General features: G+C 28.3%; 2 protein-coding genes across 3 annotated transcripts in view; one reads left to right on the forward strand and one right to left on the reverse strand.

Moving 5' to 3' along the window:
- The window catches only part of CenG1A (Centaurin gamma 1A), a 55861-nt gene extending 48940 nt beyond the window's left edge, over positions 1 to 6921 (forward strand). For both annotated transcript variants that reach the window (XM_015509453.2, XM_015509455.2), the window contains 7 exons: positions 306 to 577; positions 1350 to 1489; positions 3223 to 3350; positions 3686 to 3930; positions 4104 to 4319; positions 4477 to 4621; positions 5204 to 6921. In XM_015509453.2, coding sequence (XP_015364939.1) covers positions 306 to 577; positions 1350 to 1489; positions 3223 to 3350; positions 3686 to 3930; positions 4104 to 4319; positions 4477 to 4621; positions 5204 to 5407 — 1350 coding nt within the window. In that variant the 3' untranslated portion in view covers positions 5408 to 6921. The remainder of the gene's footprint in view (positions 1 to 305; positions 578 to 1349; positions 1490 to 3222; positions 3351 to 3685; positions 3931 to 4103; positions 4320 to 4476; positions 4622 to 5203) is intronic.
- Positions 6922 to 7827: 906 nt separating this feature from the next.
- On the reverse strand, positions 7828 to 11434 carry LOC107162500 (ras-related protein Rab-13-like). The gene is made up of 7 exons (XM_015509440.2): positions 11105 to 11434; positions 10635 to 10824; positions 10310 to 10370; positions 9970 to 10108; positions 8511 to 8600; positions 8228 to 8353; positions 7828 to 8012 (listed from the first exon to the last, which is right to left on the reverse strand). Exons 2-7 carry the CDS (start codon positions 10786 to 10788, stop codon positions 7944 to 7946), a joined length of 639 nt encoding a protein of 212 aa, XP_015364926.1. The 5' UTR covers positions 10789 to 10824; positions 11105 to 11434; the 3' UTR covers positions 7828 to 7943.
- Positions 11435 to 21465: the final 10031 nt, after the last annotated feature.

The following is a 21465-nucleotide window of genomic DNA, read 5'->3' on the forward strand; positions in this document are numbered from 1 at the left end:
TATAAGTAATAACAAATGAATTGTATATTAAAAGTGGATAGAAATTTTATTTTTCACAATTTAAAAGTATTGGGTATGCACTATGCATATTCAATGATGCTTAACAAAACGTATAATTATTCACCAGTGTTCTAGCCTCCATTTTGTTCCACTAACTGTGAGCAGAAATGAGAGTATTAGTTTTAAATATGTAATATAAATATCTCAGCTGATTTTATTATACAATGGTTTTCGAATCTTTCCTGTTATTCAACATGTGAATGTTGTACATAATATATCATAAACCATACATTTTTTTTTTTTAGGACTATATGGAAGACGTACACGGCAAAGAAATATCGCTCCAGTATGTCACAGTCAAAGTCCCCGGTCAAAAACCCAGGGGCTCAAAAACCATCATGTCGCTTTCGTCATCGTCATCGTCGGCCAACCACGGCAGCAGCAACGGCATATCAGAACATATGTCGAACATATCGATATCGAATTTCCAGTTGAAAGACAAACGAACGGCCGACAAAGTGATGCTCACCGCATTTGAACTGCTGAAGGAGCCCAGCTATAAAAACGGCGTTTCAGCGTGAGTAATAATTATGTTTATTGTATGCGTATCATTATTATTATCAATAAAGGGCAGAGAATAATTTTTGTCTAGCATATATTGAATAAACCTATAATATTTATGCTGATACGCAGAAGTATAATAGTGTAAATTTAGGTATATACGTATTTTAATTTTGGGTCTCCACACGAGTTAACCAGTTTCCGCTCAGTGAGACTCAATTATATTTTTAATATCAAAAGAAAAAAATTGATATTGAAGATACTTTTACAAGAATTTAATGTTGATTTGTTAAGATGTTACTATTTTAGATATTTGACACGGATAAACCAAGTAAAACATTACCTTTTTTTTAATTTCCAAAAATTTGAAATTAATATATATTGAATTAGTGTTTAAAATTACTGACATTATATCTTCAATTCAAGCGAGGTTAGCCATCAAAGTTTAAATTTTAAATTGTGTTCTGTTGATACATTCGTTGACATATATGCCATGAATATTTTATCATTTATGATCAGGTATGATGACATAAAAAAAATATTATCCCCTAAAACTGCAGAATACTGCAAAAAATCCCTATTGCGCTGATATATATGTATTAGATTTAAAAAACAGATCAACATAAGTTTATAGTCAAGTTTTAGTCGCTTTTTAAAAATTTTTTGTCAACCAAAATAACTCTTCTTTATAAAAAAAAATTATATATTGTGATATAACAGCCACGTATTTACCATAAACATTACCAAATTATTTCCAAACTATAATAGTTTATGTGTATGTTTTACAGTAACGGCGATGATTCCACGATAAGCGTGTCGAATACTTCATTGTCGGCAAACAACGGCGATCTCAAAGCCGAAACACCAAACGTGAAGAAGAGACACAGGCGGATGAAGAGCAGTAACATAAAGAACCAAGAATGCGAAGGTATTTAAATACAAACAATATCGTTGCTATAAGTTAAGGGCTATGAACTACTTTTATTTAATTATACTTACAAATCGTTAAACACGTATATAGGTATCCATTTCTTGCAATAAAGATCATCAAATTATTAATTGCTCTATAAAATTCCAAGATATGTAAAATGTAAAACTTCAAAAACTTATGTATGGGGCTAAGTTATATCTTACCTAGTCAATATTTAAGTCAACTTTGACTTATAAAGTTTTTTATCTAGATAATTTATCTAAATCGTCGTTTTGATGCTGATTCCTGCTTTATTCAAGGTCTACTATAGATGGTTCAATAGATGCCCCGGATCTTCTTTCCTCCATTAATTTCCGTGTCCCATCCTACCCTTCAAGGCATCACACACCCTTTCATATCCCCACTCACTCCACCTCCTACGGTAATAACCATCCACTACACCGTATGCTTCGTTATGCCAATAATACTATGTAGGTAGTCTACTCAGTATTCTATATTTATTTGCCACTTTTTTATTAGCCGTCTGTATACTACTATTCTAATAATGCATTTTGTAAACTAGTCTAATTTTAAGCTGTATATTGTAATATTATTACTGTTTATATACTTTTTGTAATTGCGCCGTTTGGCGTAAATAAAATAAAATAAAATAATTGAGTTATTAACAATGGGTTAAGAATTATGCGAATCAGTACAACTCATTCAGAGTACATGGACGCGATAAAAAATAAAAAATAAATATAACTCGAATAATTATTAATGTATTAATATATTATCAATATTTTTATTAGTAGGTATTAGTATTAATTAATTTAATGTTTGGACCTCCATATAAATTAGGACAGTTTTTGCTGATTCGTATAATTTTTAACTTACTTTCAATAATTCAAATTTTAACATGAGAAAAAACTTTCTAAAAGTCAGTTGTTTCAAAAAAAAATAATGTGATTTAAACTCAAAATTAAAAGTAGATGCAATTAAAAAAATTTTCAAGTAAAAAATAAGATTAAACACTTATCAAAAATACTCAGTGCTTTATGCAGTAAAAAAAATCCCTAATCAAATTAAAGTTCATCGGCCTAAATATTTAGTGTTACCTTAAATTGGATTAATCACACTGTACCTTTACAAAATTAAATTATTTTATGTTATGTTTAGAGATTTAGAGAATACTACATCCGCATTCCGCATGTATGTACAGCATGTCAACATAGCAAAAACTGTTTTAGGGAAGAACTTGTGGTAGCATATTTATTAATTTAGTAATCTAAATACAATAAAAATTATTAGTTTTAAAACATTATATTTTTTTTTTGTTTAATCATTAAAAATTATTGGTAAGCGTACTAAGAGTTATCAAAAAAATAACTACGACACATATGAAGCTCTTCCCAATGCGCTGTAGAATTTCGGTAATTTCTCTATAAATACAAAGAGGTATGTGTCCCACACAAAACAGTTTTTTGTATGTTGTACAATTTTAATGTAAGACAGAGATGACATATTATGCGGATGTAGCATCCTCTTAACGATAGTTACCTAATTATATATAATAATAATCTTCATTATTACGGATAATATATTTTTTATCACGTATCAGTTAAATGTATTTAATTATTCATTGATAACAATCTTTGTGACAATATTGGCCTATACAAACATTCGTTATGTCATTAAACAATAAAACAACAACTAATGTTCCGAAAATAAAATTAAAATAATGTTCGCAGACACCGATGGATACGAATTCTTAATCGTATCGTTGGACAACAAACAGTGGCAATTCGAAGCCAACAGCTCGGATGACCGAGACGAATGGGTGGCCGCCATCGAACAACAGATTCTCAACTCTTTACAAGTCAGTGTTTATTAGTATTACACGTGGCTTAAATATACAGGATCATTGTACATATAGTAAAATTTATTTTATTACATTATTTATATTATTATCAAACAAAATAAAACAGAATAATAATGTTACGGTTTATGACTTAAATATAAGTCGTGACCTTTGCATTGCGTCATTTTAATTCCTCGACGTAATAAAATGATATGGGGGTATACTATTGCAATAACCTTGTATATCTTAAGCTATGTTGTTACTTATGTATTTACGACAAAAGACATTTTTATACTACAAAAGGTATTTACTTTATATATCAATATAAAAAATAAATAACTTTATTTCCACAGAGCAATGAGATCAACAAAGTGAATGTCGGCGGTAAATTCGGCTCGTCCTATAACCGGGCGGAAGACGTGCAAAGCATCCGGACGCGAGTGCCTGGAAACGGTCAATGCGCTGATTGCAATTCCCCGAATCCCGATTGGGCCAGTTTGAATTTAGGAATACTCATGTGCATAGAGTGTTCCGGCATACACCGCAACCTGGGCTCGCACATATCCAAAGTCCGATCGCTCGATTTAGATGGATGGCCGTGAGTGTTACAACATTTATTTTAAAATTAGATGCCCATACAATATTCAAATTTAGTTGAAGTTATATATACTTACAAAAAAATAAAATCTATGCTCAAAAGTTAGCCCCATGACATATACTAAAATAGTTATCGATACGATCAATTTTTTATCAAAAACAATGTTTTTCTAGACCTTCCCACCTCAAAGTAATGATGGTGATGGGTAACGATCTGGCAAATTCCGTTTGGGAATCCAACGTCCGTCCTGACCGAACCAAACCCAATCCTGGTTCGAGCCGGGAGGAGAAAGAACTGTGGATACGTAGCAAGTACGAGACCAAAGAGTTCCTACCCGTGATAAGTAACACTCCAAACTTATCGCAGCAGCTCATCGACGCCGTGTACAGGTGGGTCTTTTATGATTTAGGGTAATGCAAATTGTTTTCCAAAATCAGCCCAAAAAATAGGACTGTCGTTTATATACTCAGGAAAATTTGCAAAGTTTTTGACAGTTTTTTCTAAGAACACTCATTTATTGTATATATTAATTTCCGTAATTTTAAGGTCCGACATGAAAGCCCTCACACTGATATTAGCCCACGCCAGCGCTGACCAGGTGAATTGTGTTGTCAGCCATCGAGACTTGCGCACGCCTTTACACCTAGCCTGTTCCGCGATCAACCTTCCCGTAGCGCAGCTACTCTTATGGGTAAGTGATACATTTAAAATGATAAGAATACATATTACTTGTCGTGATAATAACTCAATCTTATAAAATATATTATGCTCTTACTTGAATGCCTAGACATTACATTTTTGAAATGAAACTTTTTTATACTGAGGATAAACTCAAAAATAACTCGACAGATTTTTTCAACAGATTCTTATATTATAATATTTTGTGTAAAAAAAGTGTAAACTTTAGGTCTTATTCTTTGACAATAAAACTAAACAGCCCAATTTAATATTTTAAAAGAAAAAAATATTTAGAACGGTATAGTTTCAACTATACTTGATAATAAATGTACACAAAAAATAACATTTATAATGCATGTACGACGGAAATTGTCGAAATCGCTATACAATTTATATACATATAAATATTTCTTCTAAAAGAACCTACGACCTTGATCCCCCCCAAAAAGTCACTTAAATATATCCGATCTATAACCCTATATGCCTCACGAACCTCAGCAGTGATTTGATTAAAATACTCGTGTAATATAATATTGAGTTAATATTTAAAAAATAATTGTATAATATTAATTCCGTGTTACGTTTTCACCCACAGTACAAAGCGAATGCCAAAGCCGTGGACCACGAGGGCCGGACGTGTCTGCAACACGTGCGGGCGGCTTGCCGGAACGCCGCCGGTACCGCTTCCGCCCAAGACGTCGGTCCCCTGACAGATTTGCTCGTGCAAAACGGCTGCCCCGAGAACAGCACCAGCACGCTGACCAGACCATTGGACATACTTCCGTCCAGCGTCATCTGATGATGATCAACTCAACGCATCACTGGCGGCACAGTTATCGAATGTTTTTGCGTGCTGACCGAGGAGACGGCGGTCCGTTTGGCGTGCGCGCAAGACAAAATTATAATTAATGAATAATACCGCGCTGTGATAGCTTTACATAAATATAATATAATGTTATAAACTAATCATAAAAATACAAATTATAGTGTTGAACGCGTCGTCCGTATTAGTAACAATAATATATTATAATAATCGCGTGTCCAGTCGTTGGTTCGATATTAATTTTGTACCATGGTTGACGACAACGACGACGACTACGGGGCCCCAATCCGGATTATATTTATTTATTATGCCCATTGAAAACAACGGACGGCCGCAACCACATCGCGTCCGTGACCTGTATTACATAGGTAGTATTATAATTATTATTGTTGTTTATTTTTATTTTAAACCGTCTCGTGTTAATACCGTGATCGGCTTATATAATATTATTTTAAACTATGTAGTAATAATATTTTATATTGTAATATTATGTTGTGTTAGAATCATGTATTTATCAACAATTATTATTATTATAATTATAAAATAATAATAATAATAGGTGCCTAAGTATATATATATATATATATAATGTATATAATATTATTACAATGTTATTAGAATTATTATTTGTAATTTTAAACAATTTGATTTATTAATTTCTTTTTTATCACTTGTTTTCTTTTATTATAATTTATAATAACGCGTCTTCATGATAATCGTTTGTACCATGGTTATCTGAGAACTTCTTAAACCGTGGTTTACACCAACTACTATAATACCAGCTGTACGAGGTAGCGCTTTAGTGTTAATTATTAAATGTGTCAACCGCTCAGAACTGTCCCCTGCAGTGGTCTCGTCGATTATTTTTATTTTGTAGACCTATTTAACGACTATAATATAAATACAAAATTGTTTCAATTTTATTATTAAAAATATTTAATAAATTATACTCATAAAGTCATAAGTCATTAAAGCTTTAATCGCGGTTACCTGTTATTTTTTTTTTCTGCGCTATGTATTATTTTAGTATTACATTAATATATATCAACTGTCTCTTAATTTATATAGATGGAAGTATATACACATCGGTTCCTTTTTTTCTGGGTAATTTGTATTATTATTATTACTTTTTGTTTATTTTACTTCAACAGTATAAAAAAACAAACATAATATAATAATAATAATATTAAGTTAATACAATGTATTGCGCCGTTCATTTTTTAAATGTGTTCATCATATTTAAGCATATCACTGGACACTATAATGGCCACACGAGTAATAATATAATATTGTAATTTTTTTATCATTACATTAACAGTTACAATACAAAGTCATAATGGCACCATGCACTCCTACATAGTAATTTATGTCTACAAAATTTTATATTGAAACAATAAATGTGTTGCGATATGCTAATGTGCTTGTGTTCTTGTACTGCATTTTTTATTATATTAATATTACTAGAAAAAATATATGGAATGTTTTAATTATTTTTTTATTTACTCTTCATTTAAAAGTCAGCCTAAACAGAAATGTGGAAGCAAAACTGGTTATGCTTCAGCGTTAAAATTGTGAATATATCTATCTCTGTAACTCAATTTTACTATTCTAAAAATCTATTAAGTGACTGACATACAATTATTATAAATCAATATGCATCTAACCTTATAATACATAATCAAATAAAAAATAAATAATTGCAAGCATAGTTCTACCTTTTTTCAACTGATTGATCTATTACCATTTTGTAAATTATAGAATACGACCAAGTCAAACAATTATTATACATAAATGAAAATTTTTTCAACAATTGTTCCTCGCTGTAAAATTATTTTTTCTAAAAATATTTGTATTAGAGCGTTATGCTCTAAAATTGACCAGGTCTGGGGGGGAGTAGAAAATTCTAATGTCATTAAAACTAAAAGAAACTGAAAACATTAAACATTTAAGTATACTTTTAGCATTGTGTGTGTATTTTAAAGGTTAAGGTTAATAAGTGATAAGAAATGTTGAGATAACCATACCTACTAAATAATAAATCATAAGTAATAAATTTATGTATATATCAAATGTTATAATATGTATAATAATTTTTTTAAAGTCTTACATTCGTAATATATTAAATTTAAAAATAAGAGCATCAAAGATTTTGTAAATTAATGTATGATAATATCATACATTAATATATATATATATATATATATAATATATTATATATATAAAGAGAGAGAGTATCATGAAGGCACATGGTATTATGCCAGAACTTTGTGTATATGCCCCATTTGCATTAGTATATTTCTTATAATATTTGATTTCTGTTTCAAAAATGATATGATGATACATTCAAGGGACAAGTATCATATAGAAAGGAAGCAATTTTAATTAATCAGAACAAATTTTATATTTGAAAAAATAAAATATATTTCTAAAGAATATAGGTATGTAATAATAATTAAAACTTGAGATTACATTTAATTAAATTACCTTATAAAATATTACATTACCTCTCAAATCAACAGTTACATTTGGATGGAGTGTCAATGTCACAAGCAATTGGTTTGTCTTCTAAGATTACAAAATCCTAAGAAACAATAATCAATGGGTATAGTGTTAAGATACATTTAAAGAATAATAAAACTACTTTTGGTTTAAACATTTTTATTACACCTATAATATCTATGTAAATATAACTTTAAACTATGTTTAATAAAATTATAAGTTAGGTACACAGTTAAATTATTTTGTTTGAGAATATGATAGGTAGCCATAAGAAAATATTTACTGCGCTCAAATTACCTTTTTAATAGTATTTTCAGATTCCATCTCGTATATCATAGATACCATTTTAAAAAATGAATCATCCACGTTTATATTGTTCTTAGAAGATACTTCAAAAAAGGGTATTCCAAAATGTTTTGCTACCTATTAAAATATCCAGTCATTATTAATAGTAGTGATAGTGGAAATATCTCCAAGTTAAAATGCAGGTTGTCATTTTCATTATCATTATGCATAATAATTTGGATAAAAATATTGTAATTAAATGTTCATTTAATTAATCACAACTCTATATTAATACCAGTTTCCCTTCTTCGGTCGACACCATTCTGTTTGATTCCAAATCACATTTAGTACCAATCAAAATTCTTACCACATTTGAAGGAGCAAACTGAAATAAAAACAAAAATATTTAAAATTATGAACAATTTTTTTTATATGATAAGTACCTAATTTATACAATGTGTTTAGAAATATTTAATGATAAACCTATATTCCCAACAATTTATGAAATCACCATTAAAAAAAAATATTATATATTATATACTTTGAAAACAGTTCATTTGGTACCAAATTGACTGATAGTATCATTAAATTTATACAGTTACAATACTAACAAGATAATCAGTGGCGTCATTTGGGAGGGGGCAAGATGGGCATTTGCCCCCCCCCCCTTGTCATTAGCAGGCTACTATCGGGCCGGTCGACTTGGGCTACAAGCCCGCAAAAATGATTCATAACATTCATGTCATTGCTAAATAGAATATAGCCATGATTCATGGCTCCTACTAACACGTAAATAATTATAAGGTATCTGACATCTGTATTCTGTATGTGCAGTGGTGGACTGGACGAGTGGGATACCGGGTTTCCCGCCTTCCCTGTAGGCCACTACTCGTATAAAATATTTACTTATTACATAAATTGGGGTAAAATTCCCCTTAGAATATGTCATCATATAGTAGCTAATAGCATTGAGCATATATTAATTACTCAATGCTAAATACTAATAGGTAATATAGGGTATCCCTCTACATATTATATTTTATATACCTATGTATTAATTAGTCATTGTTATCTTTCAAAAAAAATGTGTTATTTATGCCTAAAGTAACCACAGTTATCACAGATAACTAACTAGTATGTATATAATTGTGTAAGATGTAAGAAGACTGTTTGTACTGAGATAAAAATGTAATTGTTAGCGAGTGTTTTTTTTTTAAATTATGGCCTATGGGCCGGTCAAAATTTTTGTCCCCCCTTTCAAAACCTGAAATGACGCCACTGAAGATAATATCCAATACTTGATAAATATTATGAATAAATCAAATACTAAGCACAAAGATTACAATAACATTATAAACAAAAACGTGGGGTCACAAGCACTTAACACAAATAGTTAATCACATAAAACATGAATGCCAAGTTATTATGCTACAAAATATATAATATTAGTCCAAAAAAAGTTTGAACTAAATTTGTTTACAGCCAGTGTTGAATTGGAAAAAGACTAAAGGTGGACTCTAAATGAAGTTGAATAATTAAGCAAATCATTTTAATAGTAATCCTATTCTTTGATGAATATAATATAAAGGGGTAAACTATAATTTGAAGAAAAATGAAGAGTTCATTTTTTTTCCACCAATTCAACCACTGTTTACAGCTGATATTTATTTCTAATAAAACATAAATTTACATTCACCGACATTTAAATTAAATACTATTATTGAATTTTGTTATTCTAAAATTTTAATACTAACATCATCAATATTTCTCATCCATGTGTCCAAGTTATGTAAAGAATTTATGTTTGTAACATCGTAGATTATAAATAACCCCATTGCTCCTCTGTAGTACAATTGAATTAAAGATTGATATTTTTCAGTTCCAGCAGTGTCCCTAATTAAAGCATTAATGAATAAAAATATATGATTTCAGTTATATCAACAATGTAATGTGATTTAAGTGTGTAATACTTAAACACAATTATAAAAGTTATTATTATTTTTTAAACATGTTTGAAGAGTCCTAATAGCCATGTGACTCTCAATTTCTTTAACAAAACCATGTCAAAAATGTTCACATAATATACATACTTACCAAATATTTAAAACGATGCTTTTGTTCTCAAAATTGATAGTTTTTTTTTTAAAATCAATACCTGAAAAAATTTAAATTCAAACACTTAAATAAGATATACATGTCTTAGTTTTGTTATACATTATAAAAACATAAACAAGAGGCTTAAAAAGAAATAGTGGTAAGTATTAAGGTAAAAACTCAGGTATAAATATTATTTAATCTATCTATATGGTAGGTTCCTACCATATTGATAAGCAATTATCTATTCAGGTACACTTCCTCAACAAAATTAAGTAAATTTAAATTTCAGTACTATCGCTGTGGACTTACACATTTGACTCACCTGCCGTAGGTCGATAGTATTCTATAAAATGCTTGTCACAGTACCGTTCAATGATAGAAGTCTTACCAGTACTCATGTCACCCACCACAATAATTTTCCAAACCCTCTGCTCCAGTAAAGGTCCACTCACACTTGTTGTTACTGGGTCACCCATCGTCACAATCCGTAATTGTTGTAACTGGAAACTGGACTGAAAATGATTAAAACTATACTTTATTCAATCATTAATAAAACCATTATTATACCTATGGTTAATATTGATAAAATTATAATTTGTTATCGATGCCTACATAATACCTACATCTCGTTGTATAGTATCAACTAATGCATCACACTATGTAATTAAAGTACCAAGTAAAATTCAACTAAAAAATTATCATAAATTGCATTAAACCTTTAACGCTGGTTTTTAATAAAATTAATATAATAAATTCCAATATATACATAATATACATCCATAATATACATACCTATATATTATTATTATTATGCTATAGTCTATAGTGCATAGCAAATTGTAATTAATTATTGAAAACTAAAACAGGTCTAAGGCACTAATCAGGTCAAATAATATATAACAGGTCTAATGAAAAATAAATGTTATATTCCGTTGATATTAATCTAAGTCACGACTCCAAGTCTCAAGAGTTCAAATCAAATTTAAAAACTTAAAACTTAAAAGTTTAATAAACAAAACACAAAGAAAATCAACTCAGAATCATATTTTGTAAATTGTAATTTATAATTTGATATTTTGTCATGAATTCATGATGTTAAAATATGTTGAATTTGAATTTCGTTATCGCTTATCTTGATGTTGTAAAAATCATAGACATAAACATGATATAACCATATATGTGTATATGTCTATGGTTAAAAGATTATCATATTATCACAAGTCATGAAAATTGAAATTCGTACAATAATAAATTGTGTTAAATTATAAACAATAAGTAATAAACTATTATTACTAGGTACATATTTTATATTATGTTTGATGGCGTAAAAAATGTAAACCGTTTTAAAATTTATAATGCTCGCATTATGTGGTGTAAGAATTATTTAAAACCGATTTAATTTCAAACGTAGTATAGTATAATAAATTAATAACTAATGATTAATGAGTAAGAAATGTAAATGGTGGCTTAGTGGGCTCGTAATCTTTTGGATGTTTTTTTACGGGCGACTAAGGTCAAACTTTTACCACTATATTATTAGAATATTCAATGTTATTACTACATTAACTACTATACTCTATCATAGGCGTGCGCAGGTCTCTTTGTCAGGGTATGCAAAAAACTGCCACTGGCGTGCCCTGAAAGTTATTATTCTAAGCATGTAACATTTTGACAATTTATACACCTACCTACACAATACACAATTATTGAAAAGTCTTACTGTTTAAAATTAACAAAGTATTGTGACAAACGCCATGACAAAATACAAATAAAATGTATTTCGCAAATACTCGGTAGTTAATTTCTAATAATTTGATGTTTCAATTTGCTAATAGCTACACCCGGCCATAGCTATACGTCGAAAGATGGTTAGCCGAGTGATCATCTTATTATGATTTTTCACGTGAATCAAACGTTGCCACTGCCGTAGCCGTAGTGCCGTTAAGCTGGTCAGTGGTCACACACCACGCTTTTATTTGTCCGTATATAGTGATATTATTTCTCTTATTTTTAATCATTTGTTATCGTTATAGGTAAATATTTTAACATACGCACTGATTATTTTTCCAAGTTTTTTCTTGTACAGATTTTCGCCCCTCGAAAAGTTTCTGGGTATGCAGCTGCATACCCTGCATACCCCGGGCGCATGTAAATTCCGCTCAAAATAAAATACAGGTAAAATAAGGTACATGTATATTCCGCCGGAAAATAAAAATATTATATTATAAAAGTATATTTCCACGTTCTGATTCGATAAGTTGAGCCATTATAGCGTAGGTACTAGGTATATAAGCGTATAAGACTCTAGGACGTGTACCTACTGAACACAATTTATAATATTTCTATTTGAAATTTTAGATCCACAATATTGCAGTCAAAGCTGATATGATATGACATGATTGACGATTATCATTTGAGATACGATGGTTCCGTGTTCGAAAATGTTGTGACTTCCCAATACTATAAGTTATAACACGCACCGCGTCGCGAAAAGTACGGTCGCGTCGTACATTCACGGAACGCTTAGATTAAAAATATTTATTTTTCCGGGTGGAACTATTTTTGTACCTGTATATTTTTTCGGGCGGAATTTACATGTACCTATTTTTGCTTGGATATTTTCCCGGACGGAATTTACCATAGCCCTTGTTTTTACCTGTTCATTTCGGGCGGAATTTACAATCTCCCGCATACCCCCTGTGCACGTCTATAATATGTACTTACTCTATTCAAAATGAGATGGGTACAAGCCACAAGGCGGCGAGCCGACGACCCAAGCTATGCTGCGGAACAAAGCCACGCCCATGCGCAGTAGATGGCACCAACTGTACCGATCTCATTTTGAAAATACTAAATAGTCTACCTAATTAATACTGCATATTACTTTTTAAAATTTTATGGATACACTTTTTTTACAGAATTCATAATAAATATTTTTTTTTATCTAGTAATTTTTTCCATTCCTAACGAATTTACGACACTTTTAGATAATAATATTTTTCTGGATAATATGAAAATTCAAAATTAAATTCATGGGGAGTATTAAATTATAAATAATATATGCTGATTTCAACGAATTGTAGTCTTGTTTTCGCATATACCACATGATGAAAAAATAATGAACTTGTGACATTAATATTTAGCTAAATATCCTATTTAGTATATATAGTACCTACATATAGGCAGAAAGTTCCGTGTTATGAATTGAGAACTGTATAGATTTATGTAGGTAGACAAAATAAAGTAAGTTTGATAACCTATAGGTATTCTTTTGAGGCTTAAATATTTTACTTTTTAATGTTAAAATTAATATTTATTAAATAGTCAATCTACTACCCGGATGATGTAGACGCATATCTTATTCTCGATGGTGCAGCACATAAAATACGCAGTCACAAACGACGACGACACATCCAGATCGTAGAATAATAATATATTTTAACGATTAAATAGGTATTAATAGTGTCGTACACCTAGACATATTACAGTATTACAACCCGGAGTTCTTATGTACTATATATAATTAAAAATTGTTTTCACTATTACTTTATAAACGTTTCATTACATTATAATTTATAATATCATTTTATGAAGCAGGGAAAGTCGAAAGGTAAATTATTATTTAGTGTTCCTTGTCAGGATGCATTTACGAACGCCTCAACGCCCTAATTCAATAATATATTAATTTATTTCTATTTAAAACGATTTTGAAAGAAGATAGTTTCAACCTCTATTTCTTAATATTTGTTACAATAACTCAGTATTGACCATTGACGAGTAACGTTTATCGTATAATATTTTAATATATTTAGTAACACTTTTCAATAAAATAGTAGAGGTAGGTACATGTCTATTATATACATTTTCAATCAATACATTTTATAATCTTTCATTCTATAATCATTAAACATTTATATTTTAATTTAAAATTATTAAAAATATTAATTTTATAATATACGCCTTATAAAAAATATTCAAAATAAATTGTAAATTGTAACGAAAGTACTATTGAATAAAAACTAAAAATAAGTTTAAATATTTTTAAAATTGCAAAATTGCTTTTGTGTACTTAAACCAACAATGAACTAATATACCATGAGGAAGCTTGTATGACATTTTTTTTTACATGCAGAACACATATTTTTATCAATACTTATTGGAATTAAAAATGAGAAATTTTTAATATTCTTGAATTGTTTAAAATCAAAAGTATAAAATATGCTTATCCAATACAATTAAAATTAAAATATTAAACATTTTTTTATTATTATTATTTATTAAGACAAAAAGTGTATTAGCATACCTATCACATGGTATTACAAGTCAGTTTATGAATTACAAATTACAAGATTCTATTTCTAATTATAATTAGCTTAAGATATTTTGATAGGTGTATACATTTTAAAGTTAGTATTTGTGGTGGTAAATTAAAATATTTAACATTAATTAGGTATTAATTCTGTGTTCATCAATAGTAGAAAATGTTTGACTTTGAATTTTACCAACTATACCAGGTTATTATAGTTGTTACGGTAAATTTTATGTATTCACTATATATATTTATGTTAATTTAATACTTGGCACTACCTATGTACTTAAAAACACTGATCATATCTATCTATATTCTATACTAATATTTATACTTAATAATTCATAAAAAAGTTTTTTTAAATGCCTTAAAAATACACTTAGCTACTCACCACGATTCTAATAATTTCAAAATAAAGTTTAGGGTGCTAAAATAATAGGTTTTCCATATGATGTGCCATTACCAATATTAATAGTTCCAAACTATGACCTTGGTAGTTGGTAATTGTTAGACTAACTATACCAAGGTATCATTTATTAGGAGCTGTGTTGATGTTAAAAAACACACTTTCATTTTAATTAATTTTTATTTACTAATTTACTAATTTCTAGTATTATTTGGTATCCTATATAACATGAATCCTCCTCTACGAAATCATTGACTATTTTTTTCTCACAAACATTGAAAATTGAGAGTTACCTAATATACTCATGATTTTTTAAAATTAATATTCAGAATGTATGGTGTATATGGATGGTTAAAGGATTTCCACGAGAACACCATAATAATTGAAAATATGTCACATACCTAATATAAAAATAATATGTAGGTACCTACACATTTATAATCACACGAATACGTGTGACCTACGGATAGGTTAGGTATCGCACGGATACGATATACCTACTAGCCTACTTCATTTCTAATGGTATTTTAATATATTTTCATTCTAACAGATATATTTTTTTCAAATCAAACGTTCACGGTTAATTTAGTATTATATATAAATATTATACGTATAACACTTTTATTAATTATAACTATTAATACATATCATCGTTAATATATTTTATATTAGCCACATTATATTTACGTACTTACACCTAAAAAAGTATATTATGCATATTTGCACAAATGCAAATATTTCAAATCTCCATTAGTTCATTAAATCTATTGGCAAATACAATAAGCAATATAATATGAAAATATGTACTTTTTATAATAGGTATTAATTAGTTGTTATTCAAAAAATAATATTACTTATATATTTTACTTTATCACAATAATTGTACAATAACAATTAAAATGTGAAATTATAACATAAGTACTTAAAACGGATAATAATAATTAATAATCAGTCTTGGGTAGTATTCGGAATACTATTGAAAATACTTTTCCTAAAAGTATTTTATGCAGTATTCAGAATACCTTCGAAAGTATTCCAAATACTATATTCGGAATACTTGAATAGTATAACAATATTAGGATTTTAGTATTTTAGCATCTACATTTGCAAAATGTCAAGCTATTTGGAACAAACAGAACCGTTCTAGTCAAATGGCCGACATAGTTAAAACCAATTTGGATGTATAGGTACTTAAAAACTCCTAATGATACCCGTTAGAATCCCTAGTTTTATGATATGAAATTTCTTATAATTCATTTTAAAATGAGCCCTTCTAAATTTTATAAGATATGTGATGCTGTTAAAGTTAACCGTTTTTCTAAAGCCGATATATAATTTTTGGACGAGTATTTACTAGTAATGGAGCCTCTGCATGTGTGCTAAACTTTGTAAACTTGACAAAGCAAACTTTGGGGATTTTTTTCCGAGTACCGTGTCTAGATAATTGTATACAAGGGTAAAAACATATGTATTTTGGTTACTTATTGCCATCTATCACATCACTCAAACAAAAATATGATGATATTCTATCGGAAAAAAAATTAATATTTTGCGATTTCCTGGTTATTTTGTTTAAATAAATACTTTTTACATTCTTTATTTAGTATGTATTGTTTTCAACTGTGCCTGTCCTGGTAAAAGATTTTATACTTTAATAATATTATTAATATTATTCATAGAAGATAATAATTGCAGTCATTTGCAGATAATTATTATAAATATTATAAAAAATTATTATAATATAATATTGTAAATCATAAACAGTTATAGTTAGGTATATTATAATTTTAATTTACAAACAATACATTTAAACATTGGCTATAATTTCCCAAAAGCAATTATTATTTTATTAATATCCATAACAAAAAAATGTTTTTAAAGTATTTGGAATATTTTTATAGTATTCTAAATAAATTTATTCAGAATACTATTTTTATGATGACGTATTCGAATACAAAATATTCGGAATACTATTTTTCATGAATATCCGAGTATTTATTCCAAATACTTTTAAAAAGTATTTTACCCAAGACTGTTAATAATACATATAATACTAGCATAACCCACAATTTTTTAATTAACCTAAAAACACGTGCATCAGTATAATAATGATAAAATTTTAATAATATACTATATCACGCGACATAACAGTATTATATAAACATTAACAAAACACGAATTCACACGATGTAAATAATATTGCCTATAATAATAATATGTCTTAGTTGTATAATTTTTTAACAGACAATCAACCCTATATGAATAAATATTATAAACAACATCAGGTCACTAGTTATTTGTTTACTGGAATATAATAATAATTACATACATTAGCCATATAATGGAACATCCGCCGATAGCGCTGACTCTAGAGAAGCAAAAAAGGGACACCACGGGTGTGAAAAATAATAAAATCAACTCCAAAAACAGCCGTGACGGCACAATAACACTATTCGACATCGTGGAAAATACATAAAACATTATTAATAAAAATCATTATAAATATCCTTAGCAAGCAATTCATGAAAGTCACTGCAATATAATATATACAATATTCGTCAATGTAAAAAATAATGGTACACAACTAAAAAACGACATTTCTTTCACGAAATTTAGTATTCTTGGTAAGTAACCCTTTATATTTTCGTATTTAATTATTTGACACAGTTTTATTTATTTGTAAAATTTGAATAAAAATGTATTCGACACTTGCAACTATACACAAAATATGTAGTTTCCATGGAAACTGTTAACTATAGTGTTTCTTCACTACTTGTTTTATTTTTTCTTCACATAATAATTGTTTAAAGATTGTTACGACGGATTTTTTCTGCTGTACTATACTAAGACTAACCGATTATAATTCTATAACTTACTGAAGTATTATCATGTCTTCATCAGCTTCGTTAAACTACGTGCATTTGAAAGAGGTGACTTATATAGCCAATTATTTCACTGAAGATAGTTTGACGAAAACCTATACCATTTCATACAGATAATATTAATATATATATATTGTTCGACACGATAGTCACGGCAGAGTTAAACGTCTTGTATGACCCCGATTTAGCAGAGCCGATTTTAATAAAAATCGATTACATAAATATTTTACTTTATCTTCCCCGTATCGAATATCCACTTCATCAGGGCTACAGGCCATGTTGAATTATCTTCAACTAAAATACTTTTATTTTCAGATTCATTTTAAAGAATTCTGACCATTTAATAATTTTCCATTTAATACAACAGTCTGGTTCCACTATAGTTTAATACTGCACTGATGCACTGGAGTTGATTATTAAGATTAATATTAGGGTTATTATTTTGGTTCATGAATTTATGATTGATAATATCATAGTCGTGATTATAATCAGTATTGATAATTGATATTATGATTAAGTATTATTATTAAACAAATAATAATTTTCCATCATACAACCAAACTAATTGGTCGAAAATAAAAATAAAAACATTTTTTTTTTTTTTTAAGTAATTAATATTTTATTTTACCTTAATTTTCTATTCATTTTGAAGATGAGTAGGTATATGTAGATATTCAATACAATATAATAGTGATATAATTTTTCTTTTTTTTTAATTTGTATGTAAATCACATAAAGAGTGACTGTGTCTATGTAATCTAATAAAATATATCAATATACAAAATTATTTTATCAACAAAAGAACAGAAATGTTTGTGTTGCTTTAGTATAGTATTGTATTATTTTATATTAATACTAGCTGAACCCATGCACTTCGTGGCCCGTTAAAAATCTTACCTCTTATACATTTCAAACTGTGTGTTAAATTTGTTACCTGTAATTATGCTAACAGTATATTTTTATACATATATATATATATATTTGTATACAGAGTGTCCCGCGAGGATTTACCTATTGCGATATCTCCCGAAATGGAGATATCAAAATTCTGGGTTTTTAATAAGAATCACAAGGATAAAAACAACAATTATTTCCTATTTTAATTTATTTTAATGTTTTACATTACTAGATTTACTTTTTCATCGGAAAAGTTGTTGAAGATGAAATCAAAGCATTATTTCGACTACTTATCGTATATACAGACAAAAAAACACACACACACACACATCATTGTACAATCAATACATTCATCGCTCCTCTCAGAATCTAAAATCATTGTGCACAACCGAAAAATGACATTTCTTTCGTTTGTCTGTCTTTTTTTTTCTTTTTGTGGTAGGGATGTCAAGCAATCATTATTCAGATGAACGCAGTGCTCGTCAGCAAGTCTTCCATGGACCGTCCGAGAACGTCGTCAAATCTCCTCGTCAGTATCCGTCCGCACATCCCTCAGCAATACAATTTAGGTTAACAAATCATAAAAAAAAATATAGTGCGTATACCTACGCTAGACTAAGTAAATATACGTTCCGTTACCGTTGTTATTCGTTAATTGTTATAATATCCCATTTCGACTACAGTGATGTAACCAGTAATACAGTGTTTGTTGTCAATTTTATTGTAATGTAGTCAACTGCATAAATGCCATAAACTACTGTGAGTCTGTAAGGCATCACAAATACAACGGATAACTTCTGCAACATCGTTCGGATATCCGATTGGTAGGTGAACATTTTGATCATAGTGTATTTAAGGAAACCGTATACTTAAATTTTGAATGGCAATCGATACAAGCTGATTTAAAATAGAGACGAGAGTGTTGCATTATCGTTTTATCACTATTACAACGCATATATTATAAATTTATAATATTATATACGTTGAGAGACCTATTCGTATCGCCAGACTGGTAACTTGAAGCTTATGTGTTTTAAACCTTACCTGGCCACTTAGACTTAGATGGAAAACGAGTTTTATTTTTCACATGTTATTACGCTCAAACGATAATGTTTACATTCTAAAATAGTTTCATCATAAAAAACTCTCAACAAAATAAAATTAGTTCGAAAATTTCTCATATCAAAAACTTATTTTAAGAATTTTTTATTCGAAGTGGAACACAATTTATGTTTCTTTAATATTATGAGAATAATAAATTTGTCAAATTTGTAAATAATATATATAGATAGGTGTCTATATATTATTATGTCCATGAAATAACAAAGTGACTTATTTTTATACAATTTATAGTAAAACATTTTTCTACATTTTTATTTTGTACAGATGATATAATGTAACAACTAACCAGTATTTACACGCGGATAAAATATATGGGCAATCGATATGAATTTTGTCATCTTTAGAGAGGCATTATTCATGCCCAAAATAGTTTTTGAATGTTGAGTTTAGTAATCAACCAACAGCCGATATTTATTAGAATTGACATGGGCCTATTTGTAATAAATGTTTAAAAAAATTTGTGTAAAATCTAATGGGCTTTAATAATTATATTATAATAAATATTATATTATGGTACACAAAAGAGGCCCTTTTTAATATGTTATTGAAATAATATGCCAATATAGTTTAACAATTATTGTATTTAGTTAAAATTTATTTTGAACTGTGAGTTGAAAACTTCTTACTCAACATATTTAAGAACGAATTTTCAAAAATAATATGACACTTACATTAATTTTTGTAAGTTTCTTAATCAATAAAATTATACTAAGTTGATATTATATATTTATATTGAAGCGTGTTCTAATGTTCTAGATCAAGACATTCATTTTTGATTGCGCTAAAATAAACAATTTATGATAGATAAATATAAATATTTTGGTAACAGTATGCTTCATGTTTCTGTTGAAAGAAATAGATAGGTACCACATAAACCAATTAACCAACTAATAATAATGACTATTTCAAAAATTGAATTATGTTCTCAATTTATTAAATTAATCAATGAATTTATAGATTACATTAAACAAAACTGTATTTTTTGTATACAACATCAAATAGGTATAAATCAAAATAGACATTTTTTAAAAATACATGTGAATTCGCAGGAAAATCTTATATAGATGTATATAATAATATAAATAATATGAAAAACAATATAATATATAAAGGCAAAACGTGAAAGATTCTTAGCTAAATGTATTCATAATTTCGTGATTATATTTCAATATTTTCGTTCTGAATAATACAAAATAAGTGTATGTAAACAGTAAATATTTAAAATTGAAATATTATGCCTGAACAAGTACAATAGCTGACCCTGTCATTAGTCGATGACACACTGTTTACGTATGTATATATTAAATCATATTAAAGTCTTTATGTATTTACTGAAATTTTCAATAAAACAAAGTAATATAGGTATTGATGTAATATATGTTTTAGGAGATTTATTACGCGGAAAATTAAATTTTACTCTAACGGTAAGAGAACTTAAGAACGAATTTGTGCATTTTGACTTTATAAAATATAATTATGGGTGTACATTATACGTATAATATACTACCTATATAGGTAATAAATTAAATGCATTACG

The sequence above is a fragment of the Diuraphis noxia genome, unplaced genomic scaffold, assembly GCF_037042655.1.
Source record: "Diuraphis noxia isolate RWA-SAM2 unplaced genomic scaffold, SU_Dnox_SAM2 contig0002, whole genome shotgun sequence".
NCBI lineage: Eukaryota > Metazoa > Arthropoda > Insecta > Hemiptera > Aphididae > Diuraphis > Diuraphis noxia.

Coding starts and splice junctions, on each gene's coding strand:
- LOC107162500 (XM_015509440.2), bottom strand. CDS start 10,788: ATGGGTGACCCAGTAACAACAAGTGTGAGTGGACCTTTACTGGAGCAG. Junction 8,354..8,510: donor CGACCGAAGAAGGGAAACTG/GTATTAATATAG, acceptor ATATTTTAATAG/GTAGCAAAACATTTTGGAAT. Junction 8,013..8,227: donor CTGAAAATACTATTAAAAAG/GTAATTTGAGCG, acceptor ATTGTTTCTTAG/GATTTTGTAATCTTAGAAGA.